Source organism: Hippocampus bargibanti, linkage group LG17 (genome assembly GCF_051943395.1).
Source record: "Hippocampus bargibanti isolate YZ-2025 linkage group LG17, ASM5194339v1, whole genome shotgun sequence".
Classification (NCBI taxonomy): Eukaryota; Metazoa; Chordata; class Actinopteri; order Syngnathiformes; family Syngnathidae; genus Hippocampus; species Hippocampus bargibanti.
In genome coordinates, this window is record NC_142750.1 from 8,903,921 (window position 1) to 8,927,545 (window position 23,625).

Consider the following 23,625-nt stretch of genomic DNA (forward strand, 5'->3'; position numbering starts at 1 on the left):
GTGCGCGCATGTGTGTGAGAGACAGAGGAAAGGGGGGAAAGCTACCTAGCTAGATGTGGCTAGCAGACTAACTATTTGGCTAGATAGGTAGAGAGCAGTGGATTTCATCGTAAGGCCTTCAGTATTGCTACATCTGAATCAATCCAGACCGAAAAAAGTGTGGTGTGATTCACTAAAAGTCCACTAGAGGGTACCATTTGACAGGAAATAACTGACCGACTTTTCTTAATGAAGTCCATTTTTTTCTTGAAAAGTCTGTCTTGAAAAATGCTTTAGCAGTAAATCTGCAACCAAATCCATTTCTTCTCCTCCTTCCGCCATTGTGGGTTGACAAAACTGCTATTCAATCAAAACAATATATCTGCTTATGCAGCTCGCTACCGATACAGTGTGCTAACGCTGGCCAGTATGTATTCCCACAGAACTGAGTGTGAAGGCATCCAAGTAGATTTCAGACCCTGCTAACAAATGATGCCTGAAATGTGATTATTTCAAAAGACGAAAACACACATCTGGAAGCAGTGCAACAGGAGGAAAATAATGAAAGGAAGCTGAAAGACAATTTGGAATTATTTAATAAGAATTCACGGACACGGATAAAATAAATAAAACATAAACATTATTTATCAAAAGAAAGAACCGCCCCGCCTCCCCATAAGTGTGATATTAACGTGTACCTGGGAGGAAACAGGAGATCTGGAAGCCAGCAAGGTAATTAGACGGCCACATACACACGGTGTAGCATGTGCAGTTCTGCTTATTGCTTATTTTTCTCAGACTCTGGCCTGCGAACTCTGTCGGGTTGCAAAGCGCAGGCTATGCCGCTTAATCGCCGGGGTCACAAAGGCCAGACGCCAACTACTAAACGAGGCTGGGTTGACGCTAGCTCACTTTGACGAAACAGGAACGATCTATTAAAAACAAGCTGAAATGAGCAGGACATGAAAGAGTGTTTCAAGTGTACAGTTTATTTGTTTTGAGTATTTTTCTGAAACAGTTGTTATAGCTGTTATAAAAGTGAATAACAAAATTGTCTGCTTACAACCTGAAACATGGATGAACATCCATCCATTCTGCCGCTCACTCAAATGTGGATTTAATTCAAAGTTAGAGCAAAAGCATTCACTCCATCCGCAGTTGAGCTGAATATGGAGGAGTGGTGTAGCACTGTGCACCCAAAATGATGACTGCTGACTTGTGATGGAAATGTGAAGTATTCGCTCATGTTTAACAATCACTCATTATCCTAAGTGCCGTCATAACTTGTGCAAACATGTCCGGGTAAGAACTGGGTTTTACAAATGATGTAAGGGAGCAGGTAATGTTTATTCTCTGGTATAAAGGGAGCAAGGGGTCTTTTGAGAATCAAATTAATATATTTTGAAAAATAATATTTTATGTTTATTTGTGTTCAATGAACGTTTGTGGCTTTTTTAATGCAACATTTCAAATGATCACTTTGAATGCTTGACCACGGACCATATATTAGCCACCTCTGATTCAATAAATTACAAGCCTGTTTTCACTAAACACAACTCTAATTAGTAGAAAATTGACAACATTCACTACTTTCTTTTCAATGTTATCACAATAATTATGTCCGTACAGTGTGGGAAAGAAAAGCAAAATGTTTTGCCGCCACAAACGACATTTTCCGTGCTGCCGGAGGTACTCTGAGTGGTCGCAAGCCAATCGTGGAGTACACACAGACAAGCAAGCATTCAGTTGCACCTGTGGACAATTTTGAGTGTTCAAGGAACCGAATCAAAACCATGTTTATTTGGGAGGAGTACAAAGGAAAACATGCATGCAAATTCCTCACATGGCAATAGTTTGAGTCAAGATTTGGACTAAGAACTTCTGAAGTCTCGACCAGACAGACAAACCACATAAGATTTAATTAGCGTTTAAATCAGGAAAAAAATCGAATCAAATGATACTGAAAATCTAAGATGTAATTATGCTTGTTTTTTTCTACAGAAAAGGGGACTCAAGAGTTTCAGACAAATGCACTGGGTATGTTGCCATCCTCCTTTCAGTTTATCCTTGTCTTGCATTTTCAAAAACAATGGAAAGTGGCCTATGTGGTAAAGTCCCATGCGAATGAAGTGTAACTTTCAAATGTCACAGCAAATGGTCCATCTGCAGTACAGCACAGCACTCTAGTGGCCACCAGGGTAATAATAGAGCGTGTTGGGATGTGTTGTGTAAAGTGCTTCTTCTTGCCAGGCGTCCATTTGCGTGAGCTTGTTTCACCGTTGCGAGCAGGTGCGAGGGCCGGTCAGCCAGGTGATTGGTAGAATTGTCTCCCAAAAATCCATTTACATCTGAGGTGACATTTTAACACAGTCTGCTTGGCAAACTTACAAAATTATTGATCGAGTGAAACTTTTCAACAGTGAATGTAAAAACAAGCCATGTGGTCATAGTGATCTGTCCTCATTTTGTTTTCTGAAGCACATCGGGCTGTCATAATAATAATAATAATAATAATAATAATAACAATAACAATAATAATAATAATAATAATAATAATAATAATAATAATAATAATAATAATAATAAAAATAATAATACGTAATAATAATAATAATAATAATAATAATAATAATATGACCATCTGTGTCTATGTTTTCATATTAATTTTAGTATGAAAACTGTATGTTTTTTTCCTCTTCTTTTCCTTACCTCCTTACCTTCCTTACCTTTCATCGCTTTCCTGTTGAGAAATATAAATTTCTCCAATGTGAGACAAATAAAACCTAATCTAATCTAATATAATAACAAAATAAATAATGTGGTAATACGTATTGTAACATTTATGAAATATGTGTTTTTTTCTAAATTGCTATAAATTTCACAGAGTAAGCTTTTTTCCCTCAAATTCAAACCAAAAAGAAAAATGTGGATTTGGTTCAGGTTTTCATTTTTCTTGAAAAGAAAATACAGACACACATCTATTTTACAGTGAAAATATTTTATGCCAGACAACTATTCGTCTGGTTTCTTTTGTTTGATTTTGTTTGTTCTTTAGGGGGGCAGACCTAAAACTAAATACAAGAAGGCAAAGAACAAGCTTGAATGATTGCTCGTCAATTCCTGGTTTTACTGCCATTACTGTTCATCTGTACTTATGCTCGAACTTCAACGATTACTCTGATGTTGGAACACAGACACCATTTACCAGCCTCACATCAAATTTTCTGGCAGATGGAGTCGGAGCCAATTAAGCCATGTGGTAAAAGCCTCAGTATGTATGAACACAAACGTCGTCATGCATGATGATGGTTCAAACTGTTGAGTTTTGCTCAGATTTGGGGGGATACATTTTATGAACTACTTTGCTCATGATCCAAAGTGTTCAATTGAGGTTCCACTGAGTGCTGGCATTCTTTTTGGTCTATGAATAACTGTTTTAAAAACAAATTGAGAATTTGGAATATCACATCTGAACATTTTGTCTTTTTAAAGTTTGTTTATTTACTTTGAAATGTTGCTTATTGATAGTTGGGAACCGTTATTAAGTGTGAAGATGACAACATGATCAGTTTTCTCCGACCCATTTCAATTGCTGTGCCGCCAACCCACAATGCATAGCAATTCTGCTGAGTCTGGCGCTCTGTTTGACATTGTGAACGTGTCACACGGATGCTGCTTTTCAGATCAGCCTGATGCAGCACTTGCAGACCTCACTGGGGCTTCACATCCATCTAGAATAAGAAAAAAAAGTCTCATAAGCACTTTTGATGACTGTGAAATTTCCTCGGGGCGCTCGTCATGCATGAAGCTGTGTCTGCTTATCTGTGGCCTCGTTCTGTTCAAATGTCACGTTGATTTAAAGTGGTTATTTGTGGGGCACATGACAAAAGAAAACCACTAAATTCGAGAAATCATGCGGATCAGTAATTCTCTTGTCCTATTTTTCCCCTGCTGTGAAGGCATGGGCGCTTTAAACATCTGTAAACAGAAGAAGCTTAAAGCCTCTAGTTTTAGAATGAACTTGACATGAAAAATTAGAGTGCAAGAGTAAACCAATATGTTTTTTTTCCCAAAGTGTATTGTTCCACTTTTCTCAATCAAGTTTACTAGCATTAAGCAATGGTATGAAAGTTAGCCACAATATTATTGCAGTACCAAAATTCAAAACATAACAGAGCACTTTCATTTACATAATAGTGCGCAACTGACACGATACTTTATTTATGATCTCCTGTAATTAAAAATCAACCATAAAAAAACTGCAACACCACCACACCAAACCATTGAGTTCCTGTAAATGTTTTTCCATGTATTTATTTACATAGTTATTTATTAATTTTATTCTTATACTTATTTGTTTGTTTGTTTTGTCTATTGTGTGGAATTGGTTGCTTGTTTTGTTTCTTCATATTAGAAAATGGATTGATGAATATTATGATAATGATGATGATGATTATTATTATTATTGTGATTTTTCTTATTTGACGTTAGTAGTACTAGTAGTAGCAGCAGCAGCAGTAGTAGAGTAGTAATGTTATGATTATTCAAATTTGCTCCAATTGAAAAACCTGTTCTCGAATAATTAAACATCTATCAAACCATACAAATATTTTACCAAGATAATTTTTGTCGTTTATTTATTCATAAATTGTCTCAATAAATATACTGTTTTCCTTCGTCCTATTTTTATGTTAATTTTGTTTTTAATTATTATTTATTTTATATTCAATACGAATTCAATATTCAGTCGAAAGTAACCCGGAAAACGTCGTGACGTCACGACGTAGAATCCGTTTTGCAGCGTAAAGCATGTTTAGCTAACTGTCCTGCAGCACGTTCATGACAATCGTTGGAGGGTAACCTCGCTGGTCGTTAACAAGAGGTGAGCTTTGAATTACTCAAGATGCTCTTGTCGTTGTTTTCTCTGTTGTTGAAAGTGAAACGGATAGCAGTTGCGTGGTTAATGTTAGCATCAGCGTAGCTAACCCAAAACAAAAGTCGCTGTTGTCGGACAAAGAACGGATTAGGGAATGAATGAATGTGACAGCATTTTGGTCTTGGCATTTCGACAGTAGATTCGGGAGAGTAGATTCAGGACAGTTTTCAAAAGGTTGGCAATATTCACTCACTTTTATTTCAGAATTCGGACCTAATTATGATTTTAAAGTAAGAATTCTGAGACAAGTGACAATTCTGCTTTCATGCAAACTAAGGAATAAAGTATACGGTACAACACTGAAGCGGTGATTGATGAAACGGAAAGAGAATCGACGTTTGTTGCAAATAAATAAGCAGCTGGAGCTTCAATATATGCCGTCTCTAAGGAATGGATTTTCCAGTTCCATTTAGATTTGATCCAATTGATTGTTATATTCTTGAAATAATGTTTTACCTGACCTACAAAGCTTTTGTTATTAGTTCACCATGTACAATGTATATTCTAACACTCATTTTCCTCCCCAGGATCAACACCATGTCTGCGGCTGAACCCATCATCTCATCGAAGCAGACACACAAAGAAATCAACGGCATCACCACACAAGTTGTCTGCACAGAATTCAGTAATTACATATTTATTGTCATAACACAGTACGGTAAAATCGGAACGCTGGTGTCCGTCACTCCTGAGTCCAGGTGCGATGACTTCAGCAATGAAATGTTCTCCACCAAAGTGCTGCTGGGAAAGGATGAGGTATGCGCAATTAATTGGTTTCTAGATGTGAAATGTATTTCTGTTCAGTTTTGCATTAACATTTCTGTTTTGTTTTCAGCCCCTGACACACGTATGTGGCAAAAACCTGGGAACATTTGTGTCCCAAGAAGCCGGCAACCGGCCCATCCTATTGGGACTGGCACTCAAGGACTCCTCAGTAGATGCAATTAAGCAAATGAAAGAGCTCATCAAAAGTTGCAAAGTTTGGTAGAAAATTTGCAAAGTGGACAGAAAAATGCCTACAAATCTCCCTTTTTGTCGTTTTTGTTTTCATGGAGTTGGATGTTTTTCAACACATATTTTATTGCATATAAAAATGACACTTTTTGTCATTCACACATGAATGATTAATAATGCTGTTTGTGTTGTCATGTAAGTATCCCAAAGCATCTCATGATCAGATATTGTCGATAAAATATGTCATAAATGAGATTTGTACACAATTCATAAACAGAGCTTTTTGCTTCGACACGGTTCATGTCATGGATGCATGTGCTCCCAACAATTGGGGTGTTTGTAGGCATGTTGAGGCATTCTGAAAGGTGATCATGAAAAATGATTCCTCTGGGGACTATTGAACCCTTCTTACTTTTTAGTTTTTACATTTAACTGTGTTAAAAACTTGCAATTTTTTAACACTGCAATATGTCGATTGTTCCAACAGTGATCCACTGTACCGATACATGTAAAAAATGTCGTGTGTGGCTACATCAAAATCTACAATGTTAAAAATATCTAAAATGTGAATGTTACCCTGGAATTGGGTGATCCTGCCGTGACTAAAAGTACACATACATTTTTAAATCTAAAAAATTATGGAGTGAAGTTGTCTCAGGAACTGCCACAATTTCACAGATTCCAGCAGGCCATACAACTGTTGGCCTGAAATAATATATACTAATATTCCAACTTGAATTTAAAAAAAGCTTGAGAAATGTTTTTGAAAGAGGTGTGTAAGATTTACCCTTTTGATAAAATAATCGATCAAACCTTCCATTTTTTTAAATGCTACAGTCCATTAATACAGTACGTACAACTATGTGTGTACTAAGTAGTTAATCCCTAACAATGTTTACTTAGAAATGTGACATATCCGTGGCATCTCCTTTGGCCCTGAAGGCATCACAAAGACGTCACACGCAATGATCTGGTCACGTGACGCATTCACCTGTCCCCAACCTGTTTATCTCGGACGCTTGATCCCTAAAGCTGCGTGTTTTCTCGATACTTTTACTTTTGACGACGTTTCGGCTCATTTTGTTCAACAAGCGACGATAAAAATACAACTTTTTAATTTTGTTGGGGACTTTTTATTTGTTTTCTTATTGGGGTGTGTTGTTTCCGACGGACTTCGACCACAGGGGGTTGCGGCCTACCTGTAGCAACACGGAAGTGCAGACGGTTGAAGGCGTGCATTCGGCAGCCACCTCATAAATGACGTTTGACGCCTGCGGCCGCCGACTCTGATAAGCGATCAAATTCTGATGTTGATCTGCTGACGCTCGGTCCGGGACGCTTCTTCCCTGTTTGTGGCAATTGTGTCGACTGCGCCACAGTTCGGGATAAGGTGAGTACATTTGGGAACAACATTCGGTACCTCTGCACAACTACTAGTTGTACAGATGCAATTTTACAACTATGTGAAAATGAAACTGTTTTAAGAGTGTGCTTTCAGTCAGTCAACATCTATATGTATTAAAAGTCAATAATAACCCGAATTGAGTGGTACAATTTGTGTTTCTTTGTGTTCCTTACATTACAATAAATTACACACACACACACACACACACACACACACACACACACACACACACACACACACACACACACACACACACACACACACGAAAGGTTTGTTGATAGGTATCATGACGATGACGTGTGTTCCCCAGATGAACATCTCGGTGGCCGACATGGACGCGTCACTGGAGAATACTTCCATCGTCCACCTGAGCGCCCCCATCATCCCAGACAGGACAGATGTGTCCAACATGACCATCATTCGCACAGCTAATGGTACCATTCTGCAGGACCAGATTTTTCTCAACACCATGACCGCCCGTGCCCTCTCTGGCATCTTTGTGTGGTCCGCCTTGCTCATTACGTGCCACCAGGTATGTATGATTTGTTTCAAATTCGGGTTGAATTCACTCAGTATTGGGCGGGCGCATGCAAATAACCTGTAAGGTCCAAATACAAAGGACGAAGGCGGAAGTAGACGCCGAAACATGTCAGGTATTTCAACACCGAAAATACACTGTCTGTAAGATAAGAATCTGTCTTAAATTTGATATAAAGTAGACAGGATGAACTTAATACGACTAGCTGTAAGGTGCTTGTTACCATGACGGTCGAGGGTCATGTAGCAAGGCGCTCATACTCAGATGACTCATTTTTTAATGAGTGATGTGCAGCAAACTAGTGACATTTTGCTTGGCACCGCAGCCCAACCTATTCATTAAAATGTGCACATGAAGAAACGTCAATAAAAAGTTTTAAAAGATTAAAAGAAACCATTAAACCAATATAAAGCGCTATATAAATCAATATGTATTGTAAGATTTAAATACAACTGAACACCGCTTTACTTGCTTTATTTTTTAATGTCATAAATGTTTTTTTCATACAAATTGTTCCGGTTGTCGTCATGCAACAACACAAATTAATAAAGTAGCCTCTTAATGTTTAGAAAAATCATTTCAATATTTTTTTTAGTTTTGGGTGGGTGGAGGAAACCCATATAAATTTTGACACGTGTGAAGAAGTGTATGGTCCTCAGTGGCCACCTCTGGAGCACTGATGAAAAATTGTGGCCCCCTGCAGCCTTTAAATTGTCCATCCTTGCCATATGTTTTAATGTGAACATTATTGAATACATCGGGGTTGTGCCCCTCACAATATGTGTTATCGGAGATGGCTTGAAAATGACATATGCCGCGCGTACCTCCCTCGCCAAGGGACACAAGGCAATTGTTCCATCCATAAAGTTTATTGCCTTACACTTCACCTTTATCGAGCTCACTTTGGCAGTTCCAAAGCATCTGCCTTCTCTTCAGCTTGGTGCCACCTCTCTTTTATAGTTTTACTGCAAGACGATATCACAGTTTAAAGGGAACATTTGAATATTGAAGATGTTTATTTCATTCATGCACTTGGATTCCACCGGTGATGATTGCTTATCATTGTGCTTTTATCATTTACTCGGACCACTATGCCGCCAGCAGTTAAATGTGTTGAGGCCGTGCGGAAAGCGGGGTTCAACAAACATTGTATGTGTGTGATCGAGACATTCCAATTAATTGCAAATTTCTGGCTAAGACGAACATGATGTGTGTGTGTGTGTGTGTATTCTTCCAGAAACCATTTTCAGCCTTGCACTCATGCTCCATTAATCTGCTACTGGGTTTTACTAAACATCAACTTGACTGGCTAATATTTTTTGAAGGGGAAAATGACTTGCTACAATGCATACTGTCTTCCCTTTTTAGCAAAGATTATCAAACATTGTTTTTTTTAATGACTCAAACGGACTGACGTTTCTGACCTCATCACAAATAGAAAGAGCTCTTATTGAAGTACAGTGATATAATATTGGATTGGATTAGATTAGCCTTTATTAGTCTCACAGTGGAGAAATTTACATTTCACAGCAGTAAAGTGATGAAAGGAAGAGGATGGAAAGGAAGAAGTAGAAAAACAAAATAAGGAGATGCTAAAAAGGCAGCCACTCTTGTGGCACCATCTTGAAGAACAACAACAAAAACTAAATAGCAATGTGATACAATACAAAAGACACAGACAATCAATTCTTAAGCACTCTCTACACTCTTTTTGTTGTATGAAGCAGTTCGAGATGAAAGAGTAGAGGATCAAAGTGTCTTTTTCACCAGTGGATCAGGGACGTCATGGTGGAATGTGCACGTCTGCTACAAGCTAAATGTTGAAAGCAAACTTGAAGCTATAGCGTCCATTGACAAAAAGACTGTCTCACATTTGTTGTCCCACATAAACCCACTTCAATTCCAAGCCGCGAAAGTTCCACCTGTGCATCATACTGCATCATCATCATACTGCATCATTGATGCAGGGAAGGTGTCGCTGCTAGTACTGTTGTATCTCAGTACCACATTTGATACAATTTAAATTGGAAGTCCCCCAAGGGTCATTCATTGGACCCCTTTTGTTCAACCTGCATATGTTACATTTCGGTCCAATGCTTCAGAATGCTAAAATTGGTTAGCATGGTTCGGCAGATAACACGTAGCGATATTTATCAATGTCACCAAATGATATCCTGTTCAATTAACACTCTGCGCTGCTGTCTTGAGCAAAGTAACTACTGGAACAGGCAAAATGTCCTCCACTGAATGTTTTGGAATCTTGAATAAAATTCAGCTGATTGTATATTAACCCAAGTAAGGCTCTGAGATATGCAGACTTGGGTCACTTACTTGTGCCCAGAGTTCAATGTCAACAGATGAAGGCGCGTTTAGCAGTTGCGCTGCACACATAAGGATCAGATGCTCACAGAATTGAAGTGTATAAATGCTTTGTATCCTATGTATGTTAAAAACTGTTTTTCCGCCCCCCTTATCTGTGATCAAGGTTTTTTTAAGTGCCTTTTTATTTAATTATTTTAGAAACCTCATATTGATTGTTTTTATTTTTAAGTTAAAACTCTTCTTCTTCTTTTCCTGTCGGCTTTTCCCTTCAAGGGGTCACCACAGCGAATCAGTGTCCATCTTCAGAGGTTTGATTCGCATGATTGTTGTGGCCACGTTTTTACGTTGGATGCCCTTCCTGACACAACCCTCTGTTTTTATCCGGGCTTGGGACCGGCACAAGAGGACACTGGCTTATGTGTCATTGTGGCGACAGAACAAGCAACTCTATGAACTTAATAATGATGAAGAAGCTCAGTAAAAGGCTCCCAAACACAAAATGGTCATTGGCACAGCAACATTGAAAAAAGCAAAAATATACTCACCATTTTTAAGTTAAAACATGTTTTGTAAATAAAGCTGCCTCATGGCAAGACATGGCCTGAACTATTTCAGTATACAAAGCTGTTTACTCCTCTAGGCAGGCATAATACAGGCCAGGCAAGTTCCTGGTTGCACTTATCCTTGTCGAGTTTCTGATTTATACGGCGACAGATGTTTGGTGTACAGTATCTCTTTTCTGTGCTCCCTTGGTTACAGAGGGGGACTATTTATTGAAATTGCACTTTGCTCAGATAATTGTAAAGCATCAGAGGTTCCTGTTATCCCAGGTGTTATCTTTTATGGTCTTGTTGCAAAGCTTGGCTAAAGTTATGGCTTCATTTCTTGATATTTTATTTTTATTTATTATTATTTAATATTTAATGTGATATTGTTTTTCCTCCACATTGCATAATTAATTACAATTGCCTTTTGCGTTCGTCAAGGGAGTTGAGGAAAGCAACAGTTATCAAATTGAAGGAAAAACTTCACTTCAGCAACAACGGAGCAAATATTCGCAAATTGTTATGCGCAAAACATTTTGGGCCTTTCTTCACATTATGCCGGCCAAACAATGAATCAGCCCGCTCGGAAAATGACATTTGCGTGCAGCTCTGATTGCAATGTTCGTGTTATCAGCATTTCACAAACATCCATTTCGATATTCTAATACATCTTGTCACTGCATGGCAGCAAGTTACATCCTGAAAATTAATGAATCGCTGCTGCGTTCTTCTGGCATATCTTCTCAAAAAGCATTTGAAATACCGCAATCAATCATAGCCCCGTTGGATACACAAAGTGCATTATGAATGTTCAAGCAGATGCTCTGAATACTTTGTATTAACACGGCGTGTCACAGAAGTATGTTTTCCATCTTTTCACAGTCCATTTTTGTGGACCTTTTCTGATATTTTCTCACGTGCTCTGTGTCACCCTCTTAGATCTACACACATCTGCGCTCCTACACGGTGCCAAATGAGCAGCGCTACATCATTCGCATCCTCCTCATAGTGCCAATCTACGCCTTCGACTCCTGGCTCAGCCTGCTGTTCATCAGCAACAACCAGTACTACGTCTACTTTGACTCGGTTCGAGATTGCTATGAAGGTACGTGCGCCACGTACGAGGACGTGAGATCCCCCGACAATCCGGACAACCACATTTCTACCGTTTGCCAATGAAAACAAGCAGCCGATCAAACAAGTTTTTCCACACACGATGAGGTTCTTGTTGAGTGGAAAGTGGATACTCCTACTCTTGCGATAGTGATGCTATTCATTTTTTGAAGGTTTGCACCATATTCTGTTACAGTCACAACGCGAGGAACAATAACACATCAAATGTGATCAAATACGAGTACCACCTATTTAATAAAAAATAAAATACATAAAATGGCTTTCAGAATCAGAATCAGAATCAGAATCAGAATACCTTTATTCGTCCCGCAATGGGGAAATTTGCAGTCCACAGCAGCAATTGAAGAGGGATGGGGTTGGGGTGGGAGTGAAAGGATAGAAAACAAGATATTCTAAGCATAACAAAATAAAAATGTCAACTGTATACTGTGCAAATGTAGATGTGCAAAAACCGTTCTATAAACAAGACTGTACATAGTGCAGAATCAAGAAATGCATTTAGATATATTGCAACAACCCATATTTACAGGTGTCCAGTTTTTTGGTTTTTTTTTTCACATGTGATCATTGGGAATTGTGAAGCCTGACAGCAGTCGGTAGGAACGAGCGGCGGTACCTCTCCTTCTTGCAGCGCGGGTGTAATAGTCTCTGGCTAAAGGAGCTACCCAGAGCTGTCAGGATGGGCAGGAGGGGGTGGGAGGGGCTGTCCGTCATAGCTTTTAGTTTAGCTAGCGTCCGTCTGTTGCCCACCTCCTCTAGAGAGTCCAGCGAGCAGCCCACGACAGAACTGGCCCGCTTGACAAAGCGCTCCAGTCTTTTTCTGTCCCGGGTGGTGATGCTGCCTGACCAGCAGACAATGCCATAGTGGATGGCTGATGCCACCACAGAGTCATAGAAAGTCTTTAGGAGTGACCCCTGAACTCCAAAAGACCTCAGTTTCCTGAGGAGGAAGAGGCGACTCTGACCCTTTTTGATTAGGGCATCCGTGTTTGTTGTCCAGTCCAGTTTATTGTTTAGAGTAACACCCAGGTACTTGTAGGAGGTCACCCTCTCAATGTCCGAACCCTGGATGTTCAATGGTGCAGGTGACGATTGTTTCCTGCAGAAATCCACCACCAGCTCCTTGGTTTTGCCGGTGTTGATCTGGAGGTGATTCTGCTGGCACCAGTCCACAAAGTCCTTTGTCAGTCCCCTGTACTCCCTATCGTCTCCCTCTGTAATGAGGCCGACAATAGCTGAGTCGTCAGAGAACTTCTGAAGGTGGCAGGTTGGGGTGTTGTAGTTGAAGTCCGAGGTGTAGAGGGTGAAGAGGAATGGAGCCAGGACTGTTCCCTGCGGCGCTCCGGTGCTGCAGAGAAGCCTGTCCGACTCACAGTTCTTTACCCTCACGTACTGTGGCCTGTTTGTGAGGTAGTCTGTAATCCAGGATGTGAGGTGATGGTCGACTCCGGCATGCTGCAGTTTGTCCCCCAGTAGACTTGGCTGGATGGTGTTGAAGGCACTGGAGAAATCGAAGAATGTGATCCTCACCGTGCTCCCAGCATTCTCCAGGTGCAGCAACGCCGTATGGAGGAGGTAGATGATGGCATCCTCCACACCGATGCTGGGCTGGTAGGCAAACTGCAGCGGGTCCAGCGATGAGCTTGCCAGCGGTCGCAGGTGGGCGAGGACGAGTCTCTCCAGCGTCTTCATCAGGTGAGACGTCAGCGCCACCGGTCTGTAGCTGTTGAGCTCTTTGGGGTTGGCAATCTTGGGCACTGGGACCAGGCATGACGTTTTCCACAGCTGTGGAACTCTGCCCAGCTTCAGGCTCAGGTTGAACAAGTGCTGGACAATGTCACACAGCTGGTCGGAGCAGGTCTTGAGGAGTCGGGAACTGATGTCATCCGGACCTGCTGCCTTCCTCACCTGCATCCTCCTCAGTTGGTTCCTCACCTGCGCAGTTGTGACAGACAGGCAGGAACCAGGAGGCAGAGTGGCGGCTGAGGGTGTGGCAACGGTTGGGAGGGCAGATGTTGGTTGTGGAGAGCTGGTCGTGAGAGGGGGCAGGGAGGGTAAGGCCACAGTGAGAGTTGGTGCAGGTGCAGCTACAGGTGAAGTTGACGGTGGGCCGGGGGCGGCTGGCGTCTTGTCAAACCGATTGAAAAAGCGGTTGAGTTCATCTGCCCAGTCCTTGTCTTTTTCGTTCAATGTCACTGGGCTTTTGTGGCCTGAGATGTTTTTCAGGCCCTTCCAGACACCAGCGACATTGCTGGCTTGCAGCTGCTCCTCCATTTTCATCCTGTAGGCCTTCTTCCCCTCTCTGATCTTCCTCCTCAGTTGGATCTGCACGGCCTTCAGTTCCTCTCTGTTGCCCGACACAAAAGCCCTTTTCTTCTCCTTCAGGAGGACTTTTATGTCGGGATTAATCCATGGTTTGTTGTTGGCAAAACACCGCACAGTCCTGGTGGGTACGGTGTTTTGTTCACAAAAGTTAATGTAGTCTGTGATGGTGTTGGTGAGTGAGTCAATGTCTTCCCCATGAATCTCAGTAAAGAGCTCCCACCTGGTTGAATCAAAACAGTCCCGCAGAGCTTCTTCAGCTTCTGTGGACCATCTTTTGATCGTGCGGGTCACAGCTGGTTGCCTCTGGACAAGGGGTTTGTACACAGGCTGGAGATAAACCATATTGTGGTCTGCTCTTCCGAGAGGGGGGAGGGGGGAGGGTTTGTATGCATCCTTGGCGTTTGAATAAAATAGGTCCAATATGTTATTGTCTCTGGTGGCACAAGTTACATACTGTGTGAATGTTGGGAGGGAGAATTTCAGGGAAATGTGATTGAAGTCCCCTGAGATGATAAACAAGGCGTTGGGGGACTGGGTTTGCAGCTTGTTTACAACAGATATGAGGGCATCGGAGGCAGCGCCGCCATTTGCCGTAGGGGGAATGTACGTCGTCACGGCTATGACGTGTGAGAATTCCCGTGGCAGGTAACGCGGCCGGAGGCTAACGGCTAGCAGCTCGATGTCCCGAGTGCAAAGTTTTTCCTTCACCGTGATGTGCCCAGGATTGCACCATTTGTCATTCACAAATACAGCAATCCCCCCTCCTTTCTGCTTACCGCTGCCTTCATTTCTGTCCGCTCGTACGAGTTGGAAGCCCTCCAACTCTGCGTGGGCGTCCGGAGTGATTGCCGAAAGCCATGTCTCCGTGACGAGTAGCAAGCTGGCTTCCCGGTACTCCCTCTGATGTCGCGTTAGCGCCGCCAGCTCGTCCATTTTATTTGGGAGCGATCTCACGTTCCCCATGATGACGGACGGGAGAACGTGTCGGTATTTCCTCGTTCTTTTGCGGCGATCTTTCCCTGCCCGACATCCTCGTTTCCTCCTCTTCAATTCATCGGGGATGTCTGGTGCGGCGGCCGCTAGTCCGCTATTAGCCCGCCACGCTAGTAGCTGGTCTCGACTGTAAACAATGGGATTCCGCGTGCGCGTGGATTCCCCGTTCACAGGAGCGATGAAAAAGTAAAAAATAACGGCGATGAGCAAAAGAAAAGATGCCCATCTCCTCTTCGTAGGTTTATGGAACGAGATTAGGCAAAACAAAAACGGGAAAGTAAAGAAGTGAAAAAGTAGACAAGAAAGGGAGAGAGCTGCTGCGGAGGCAGCCACACAGGGGGGCGCCATCTTATATCAACATTTAAATGCAGGTGTATAGTAAGCGTAATTGTTCATCAAACACAAGACAGGCTTTTTTCCCCTAAGTGGCCGGTTTGTTGATAAGTACTTTAAAATGATTGACCTCCTAGCTATGAAAAACTAAAATCAAACTCAATTTAGTTAGGTGGGGATTTGTTTGCGTACCACCCGAGGGATCGTGCTTGCCGCTTACGACGACACATTTCACATTTAACACTTCTTTTTTGTTTTCCCCACGATGGGTGCAGTTTTGCAGAATTTTCGAACGCCACACGATCATGGTGAGAAGTCAATTGCGTTACATCAATTTCTGTCAGGGTTGTGTCGTATTCCAAACGGTCCACTGTATGATCAAATTCAGTTGTAGCTCACATCTTATTTCATAATCACACATTGACACTGACAGTCAAAACGCTTGTTTTAGTTGTAAATGAATAATTTTGATCTTCAGGCCATGTATTAAATCTGTGTGTTGTAAATAATTCCATATTGATTGGATTGGCCTTTATTAGTCTTGCAGTGGATAAATTTACACTTCACAGCAGCAAAGTGATGAAAGGAAGAAGTAGAAAAACAAAATGCAGGACCTGCTGTACAGGCAGACACTCTCGGGGCGCCATGTCGAAGTCAAAAACAAACAAACAAAAAAAACACTAAATAACAAATAATGTGACATACCACCAAAGACACAGACAGGCATTCAATTTTACGCACTTTCTGCACACTCTTTGTTCTATGAAACAGTTCTAGATGAAAGAAGAGAGGATCAAAGTGTCTTTTTCGCCAGTGGTTCAGGGATGTCATGGTAAAATGTGCATTTCTGCTACAAGCTAAATGTGGAAAGCAAACACAAAGCTGTAGCATCCATTGGGGAAAAGAGACTGTCTCACATCTCCTGTCCCACATAAATCTGCTTCAATTCCAAGCCGCGACAGTTTCGCATATCTATTGGCACTCTGCGATGACAGTCTTTTCTTCTCAATCATGATAAATCGTCAAATATTTCACCCGTGTAAAAGAGGATCGCTAGCCAATATGAGAAGGGGAGAGGGGCATATTATTGAGAAGATTAATTTCAAGTTTGAAATGCAATTTTTTTTGGCTGACTGATGGCAGCGACACAAAAGCCCCACACCCTCACGCTTTTTTTTTTTTTACTGGGCATCTGCATTAGCTTCATTTAATCCTTCCTTGAAATAGCAACAAAGGATTAGGAATGGATTTCCAAGACACACAACCCTCGCAAGCCTCTTAATGTAAAAAGTGAAACATCTATTGTTCCATCATGTAGCACTAATTATTCTTTATCACACCCAATTTGGCTCAACCCCCTTGAAATCAACTTTGATTTGAAGTTGATTGTTAGCTTGTTTTGTGCAATCTGTTCAAACGTGTCTCTTCTTTTTGTTTCAGCATTTGTCATTTATAATTTTCTGAGTCTGTCCTTCGAATACCTGGGAGGAGAGAGTGCCATCATGTCCGAGATTCGAGGGAAGCCCATACAGTGAGTTATCTTCTTCACCTTCTTGAAATGCTTTTGCAAGGGAAGATTAATTCACATTGTGCCACTTGTGGTTTTTCTCACTGCCCACTTTTAATCGACACTCATTTAACACAACAGGCGTATGCAGTACAATGTTTTAACTTTACACTCTATTTGCACAGACCTCTGCGATGAATCTCAATCCTGTTTTTTTTTTGTGCAGGTCAAGCTGCTTATATGGCACCTGTTGCCTGGGCGGGTTGAGCTACTCCATTGGATTTTTGAGGTTTTGCAAACAGGTATGCTACAGTTTGCTGATTCTTTAGCAGTCACACGTTGCAAATAGGAAACTGTGGTTGAATTTCCAAATCGGACGACCTGAGCGATATTACAGCTGATCTGCTGTCGTTTTATAGCAAACATAATAGACATTTGTTCAAAACTGTTTGCTGGTGTCTTAGTGTGTCGCCTGATGTCACACTTGATTGTGGACACACATCAATTTACCACACATGGAATGTTCCCCCAGAAGTAAGCACATCATGATGTAAATTATCCTAGAACCAGGGATGCAACTGGGCCACGCCCTTGCACCATTTACGCATTTTAACAGCCACTGGCGCAAATTTTGAATTCCACTGCGCCAGCACCGGCGCCTATTACAATTAGCGCATAGCACATGATTTGCGCCACATATGACATACTTCTGTTACAATAGCTAAAGAAACACGTTTATTTAAACAGCAATTGAAAACTGTTACATTTCCCTTCAGAGGGTTTAACTTTTGTCGTCTGCCATATTGCCTTACCGCTATCCGAACTCCCCTTGCATTTGTTGCGGTGCGTTCCAAAGTCGTGGTAGAGGATATTTCGGACTTTTCCATGATCGGCCGGGAACTGCCAAAACAGATAAGCGAATATTCATTTACCTTTGGTGCATTGCAGCAAAACTCTAAAAGACATTAAAAAGAGTGTGCAAACAAACATATTCTCGTATTTTCAAGAAACAACCGAAGAAGTCTGCGGAGGGTAGTCAAACTGCTTTTAATGATTCAAATTTAGTGGAAATGAACATTTGAGAGCTGAAGGTGTCGTTGCTAGTACTGTTGTATCTCAGTACCACATTTGATACAATTGAACTTTGAAGTCCCTCAAGGGTCATTCATTGGACCCCTTTTGTTCAACCTGCATATGTTACATTTCGGTCCAATGCTTCAGAATGCTAAAGGCTGAGAAGAGAACAGAAGTTAAAATACGCCAGCACTCAGAAATGAAAGATTCATACATGTATTGGTGCCGTGACAAGCATGTGTGTCATCACTATTGAACAAAATATCAAAAGATGCCCTGCCTGCGCTCGATATACTCTTTGCATAAGTCAGGCCTGATCAATTTTAGAAGATGAGCTTTGGGGTGCTTGAACTGCAAGTCAAACCGGAGTAGCTTTCCTCTTAATTAATACACAGGAGGACGCAACAAATCTGGCCTGTCGATAGGTGCCACTAGTGAACTATTGCAAGTGCAAATTGTATGAACAGGAAAAAGCCTGTGGTTATTCTGAGCTGGGGAATTAATGATTCAAAATTGATTTGGTCTTTTTTTTTAATGGAAAATACCCGCGGGTTGCCAACGCATTTAGCAAAATAATAATGTTGACTCTATTGCACTTTCTTCTCAAGTCACTTTGCTGGGTCACCTTTCTAAAAAATACACCTGAAATGAAAGCTATGTATAAAGTTGCCCCATATTGATTAATTCAAGGTCTGAATGGACACGTCTCTCTCTAACTCTGTCTCGCTCTGTCGCTCTCATTTCATTTGCGGCAGGAAATACAGTTGACTTCTGGACGTGCTAATGCATCCTCCTGAATGTCCCGTTTGTCAGAGCCTATCGTGCCGAATTATTTTTCTTTGCACACGCAGAGAAACAAAATGGCTGGCAGAAAGGACAATCTGAGTCCTTTGCAAGGATGATTACTCACGCAATGTAGTTAAGCCCCACGACGACCCACCTTATCCAGCCCCGCCCACTCGGACTATTGCCTCGAAGAGGCACATAGATAGTCGGTCGGAGTCGAGAAGCACACGTGAGGGTCAACGGCCCTCTCTTAACCTGACGCAGCAGACGTCAGCAGCAGGTGCTCTTCTCTGTCCTTTCAAATCCTCTTTGGATTTTGACTACACAAGCGCTCATACTGCAGCAAAGAGGCTGTCTACTGTTCTCTGTTTGAGTCAGGTCCCATATGATAGCCGTGTGTCTTTAATGGTTATTTAATTATACAGTAATTTTGCCTCATCAGTGCAGTTCTGAACTGCTGCAAACAACAACATTCACAATAATAAACCAAATTCTGAATGTATTTAATACCAGAGGAATGTAAACTTTTTACAGGCAGAATTTACAATGCAGCTTGTGCATTCAAGCTTATTAGATGTGTATTTGGTTAAATCCATAATGAATCGTTCACGCTGGGCGCATTGATGTCCAACGAGGTGTCATAATTTTATCAACAAATCCACAGTCCTTCTTATCATTCCTATCATGCGTGTGTTTGTTTGTTTCCTAGGCAACTCTTCAGTTCTGCATCGTCAAACCCATCATGGCGGCCATCACCATTATCCTGCAAGCCTACGGCAAATACCATGACGGGGATTTTAAGTGAGATGCGGCTCGCTTCTTCATTCTTTTGTGTCTCGCTATTTTCCAGCCGCTCGCTTTGTTATAATACAATACATATCAATTTATACAGCTAATTGTGCGAATGTGTGTCGGCGGCTCTTGACAATTTATTTTCGGGAATTGAAAATATGACATTGAGCGCATTTCCCGAATTTGTTCGAGTTTTGTTTTTTCTTGTTTGGGTGCCGATAAAGCGCTGGCCATGGCCTCTGGCAATGTTTTTCCTTTCCACCAGGGGGGAGCGTTTCCCTTTTTTCCATGTTAGCTCTTTGTTCCAGCTTCAGCTGTTGTTCAAGCACTATATAAACCAATATGTACTGTACTTATTGCATTGTATTTTGGACAGCCACCCTCATTTCAAGCTCCTATAACTCCAGACCCATATAATTTAGGAATTAATTCTTTTTTTCTGCTGAAAGAAGAGAGTGTAAAGTTTCTTACGCTGCACTGAATATTTATGTAGTCCTAAAACTCAATATTCTGTGTGTCCTGGAATTTGAGTGACAATGCCAAAAATCCTGGCACTGGAGTGGACAAATTTTTGCACATCGTCTGGCAGTGAATGAGTTAATATAGCACCCCAGGGCATCTCCTCAACAGCTATTTTTCACCGTGCAGCTTCAGCCCTGATTCTGATAGTGGAATTACGTATAGTCAAACCTCAGTTTTCGACCATAATCCGTTCCAGAAACCTGATCGAAAACCAATTTGGTCAAAAACCGAAACATTTCTCATTAACATCAATGTCTGCTTTTTTTTTTTTTTTTTTATCGTGATTCATCAATACAAACTTGACTGCTCACAATGGAACAGCTCACGAGGATATTGTGTCGGTCACAATGAGATGAGACACAAGGAAGTGATGTATAAGGAAGCGGAGGGAAGTCGAGCGATGTATTCAAGTGCGCTCAGTTTAGTTGAGATTCAATTTTCGGTTGTAAACCAAGGCATAAAATAACCCAACATTTTTGGTCGAAAACTGAATTGGTCATGAACCGAGACGTTCGAAAACCGAGCTTTGACTGTATTATGGGTTAATTTGTAAATGGTAATATGGGCTGTCACTTAACTAGCGGTTTACAGTGTTACGTCGTTCACATTCTGGTAACGCACCATTTGTTGCTTGTTGAAACAGGAGATTCGCCTGTGTTGTATGAGTCCTCCAAAATACAGTCAAAAATCTTTGGACAAAGATGATAATGGATCGAGAAATGACCCCTTTAGTCCCGTTTCTCAAAAGATGAATTGTACTAATTCTGATTTTCATCATGTTATTTTCTCCCCAGCGTCAACGGAGGCTACTTGTACATCACCATCATCTACAATTTTTCAGTCAGCCTGTCGCTCTACGCCCTCTTCCTCTTCTTCTTCGCCACCAGCGACCTACTAAGGCCATACGAGCCCGTGCTCAAGTTCCTCACCATCAAATCTGTCATCTTCTTGTCCTTCTGGCAAGGTAACGTCGACACATAAGATTCATTCAGAACTGTGAACAGATCCAATATGATTTGTGGGCGTTTAAGGTATGGTCCTCGCCATCCTGGAACGCTGCGGTGTCATTCCCAAGGCACTCTATATCGACGGGCAAGAAGTGGGAGCCGGCACGGTGGCGGCCGGCTGGCAGAACTTCATCATCTGCATGGAGATGTTTTTTGCCGCCATCGCCCTGCGATACGCCTTCACCTGCACTGTCTACCAGGAGAAGAAAAATGACGTTCCACGTGAGTGAAATTGTTTCCCAAGTGAACACCAGTTGTGTTGCTGTGTTTTTTTAACTCGTTCACTGCCAGACGAGGTGCAAACGTGTCCACTCCAATGCCAGGGTATTTGTCATTTTTACTCAAATTGCAGGACCCACAAAATATTGAGTATTAGGACTACATGAACATTCAAATCAGCGTTCCGATGTTTTATGGGTCTTGAGTTATCTGAGCTTGAGATGGGGGGAGGGGGGGTAAACATTTAAGAGACAGACAGAGAGACAGAGAGAGAGAGTGAGAAAATACACACACACACACACGGAAGGGATAGGACAGAGCTTGGAACAAAAAAAAAACAAGTAAAATGGGGAGAAAATGGGTAGAAAACAGTGAAATTTGGACCCATTTCAACTTTGATAGTTCAAAAGGAGAGTGTAGACTGGAAGGTTAAAATATCCCGTCAATCAGGCTCCACAATTAACCCGCACAAGTCATCTGTACACTTGATGCAAAAAGCTATCAACCCAGCGAAAGAAATCACAATTGATGAAGAACTAGATACAATTATCACAGAGAAAGCACCTACAAGGGATCATTCCTCAAGATGGTGAAAATAGCCGATGTTCCTTATCAAGTGTTTAATGCTGAGGAAACCGGACACTCCATTCCATCAAGCCATACACGACCATCACAAAGGTAAATAAAATAACTTTATTGTACAGCAGTTTTTTCTTTAATCTTAATACTATAGCACATTTATTATACATAAAATAAGTATAAGTAATATATTTTGTGTAGTTTTAAGGCTTAGAAAATTAGAAAGTAGATGTTTTGTGGATATATGTTTTATGGGGACCTGGGAACGGATTATTCTCATTTTAATTGTTTCCTATGGGAAATTAATTTTTGGGATACACCCTTTTTGCCTTACACACTCTGTCTGGAAACCAATTACGTTCGTAAGCCAGGGTCCCACTATACATCCTTATAATATTTGAAAGGGTTTAGTTCTTTTTTAAAGACCCCAAAACACTCACATTCCCTGTTTAGAGAGCATCCCGTCGATGCAGAGCATCTCCAGCGGTCTGAAGGAGACCATCAACCCGGGCGACATGGTGCAAGATGCCATCCACAACTTTTCCCCGGCCTACCAGCAGTACACGCAGCAATCCACGCAGGAGGTGGTCCAACCGTGCCCCAACGGCAAAACCGCCTCCACCTCCATCAAAGGCTCCCGCAAGTCTGACAAGGTCATGCTGATCATGTCTGACGACGAGTTCTAAGCTGACACGTCGAGGTGAGTGCTTCTTCACCACCATCACTCGTCTCCCTCCCCATATTGGAAACGGTTTTATCTTACAAAGCACAGAACCGGATTGTATTTCATTGTCATCAACAGTGTTGAGCAACGGCTGCTTACTCCAAATAGACGTTGTCAGGATAAACCCGTTTTTCAATAATGTAGCTCGGCAGCATGAGATTTTTGCCTTCAAGGCCTTATTACATACACAAATTTACATCCTTTGTGATATCAAACAAGCAACAATGGGACTCCAGGAGTGTGGCAATGGCTGTCAAGGATTTTTTTTTTTGCGAGTCATGAAGCATGGAAGTTCCTGGACAGACATACTGGTTTTGGAGCAGGTACTTCAAACTGCACAATATATCGCTGCCGAATGTATGTATTGCATGTATCTCCATGTCACAGTCGACCTCTTACATAGTGGGAGTTGTTTTCATTTGAAATAGTCCAACTAGAAGGCAGATTTGTGGCGTCTGCGCTGACTGTGAATGTTTTTCACGAAGCCTTTTAGTATCGGGGTCACGATTTATAATTCCATGGATTTTCTCTTCAAATATTTACACATTTGTTTGTAATTATACTCTACAGGTGCATCTCAATGCATGATTATATCATGGAAAATGTAATTTATTTTTATAGCTTTGTTCAAAAAGTGAAACTTAGAGCTCATGGCGGATTCACGAACTCAATGGTGATGGCTTGCAGGAAACACCAAGCCCAAATTTACCTCAAGAAATTACATAAGAAACAATCAAAATAAACTTCAATCTAGTAACTAGGTCAGAGTGTGCTTTTTTTCGTATGAGTTTCACTTCTTGAATTGATGCTATTCTGTTTTGTTGAAGCATCTGCAAACATTTTGCATGGAAGATGTTCTGCAAGAGACTGATTTAAAAAAATAATAATAAAGACTTTTTTTATTGTAGACTGGCTACTTTGTACATGTCATAATTTTAACACCTATGGTGG

General features: G+C 41.4%; 2 protein-coding genes and 1 long non-coding RNA gene across 5 annotated transcripts in view; 2 read left to right on the top strand and 1 right to left on the bottom strand.

The window, feature by feature from the left end:
* psmg3 (proteasome (prosome, macropain) assembly chaperone 3) overlaps nt 1–6,028 on the top strand; it is a 116,167-nt gene extending 110,139 nt beyond the window's left edge. Inside the window, exons 1-3 of one of the 2 annotated variants that reach the window (XM_089018601.1) lie at nt 4,763–4,861; nt 5,443–5,671; nt 5,751–6,028. In XM_089018601.1, the coding sequence (XP_088874727.1) occupies nt 5,453–5,671; nt 5,751–5,903 (372 nt within the window). In that variant the 5' untranslated portion in view covers nt 4,763–4,861; nt 5,443–5,452 and the 3' untranslated portion in view covers nt 5,904–6,028. Of the gene's footprint in view, nt 1–4,762; nt 4,862–5,442; nt 5,672–5,750 lie in introns of those variants that run through there. The other variant, XM_089018602.1, reaches the window with a different exon arrangement.
* LOC148885567 (uncharacterized) lies at nt 1,421–22,532 on the bottom strand. Its single transcript, XR_016118044.1, has 3 exons — nt 22,391–22,532; nt 17,784–17,871; nt 1,421–3,710 (listed from the first exon to the last, which is right to left on the bottom strand). It is a non-coding gene; the product is annotated as an uncharacterized LOC148885567 (long non-coding RNA).
* Nucleotides 6,178–23,581, top strand: tmem184a (transmembrane protein 184a). 2 transcript variants are annotated; one of them, XM_089018594.1, is made up of 10 exons: nt 6,178–7,259; nt 7,585–7,806; nt 11,619–11,784; nt 16,905–16,995; nt 17,198–17,273; nt 19,541–19,632; nt 20,940–21,109; nt 21,177–21,374; nt 22,404–22,650; nt 22,753–23,581. In XM_089018594.1, exons 2-9 carry the CDS (start codon nt 7,585–7,587, stop codon nt 22,634–22,636), a joined length of 1,248 nt encoding a protein of 415 aa, XP_088874720.1. In that variant the 5' UTR covers nt 6,178–7,259; the 3' UTR covers nt 22,637–22,650; nt 22,753–23,581. The 2 variants fall into 2 exon arrangements, with proteins under 2 accessions (XP_088874720.1, XP_088874719.1); XM_089018593.1 differs by having other exon boundaries at nt 22,404–23,581.
* The last annotated feature ends 44 nt before the right edge of the window (nt 23,582–23,625 follow it).

Bases quoted from the DNA above. Each gene is read 5' to 3' on its own strand.
- tmem184a (XM_089018593.1), top strand. From the start codon at position 7,585: ATGAACATCTCGGTGGCCGACATGGACGCGTCACTGGAGAATACTTCC. The intron at 7,807-11,618 runs GTATGTATGATT...TCACCCTCTTAG, and splicing joins TGCTCATTACGTGCCACCAG to ATCTACACACATCTGCGCTC. The intron at 19,633-20,939 runs GTGAGATGCGGC...TTTTCTCCCCAG, and splicing joins TACCATGACGGGGATTTTAA to CGTCAACGGAGGCTACTTGT.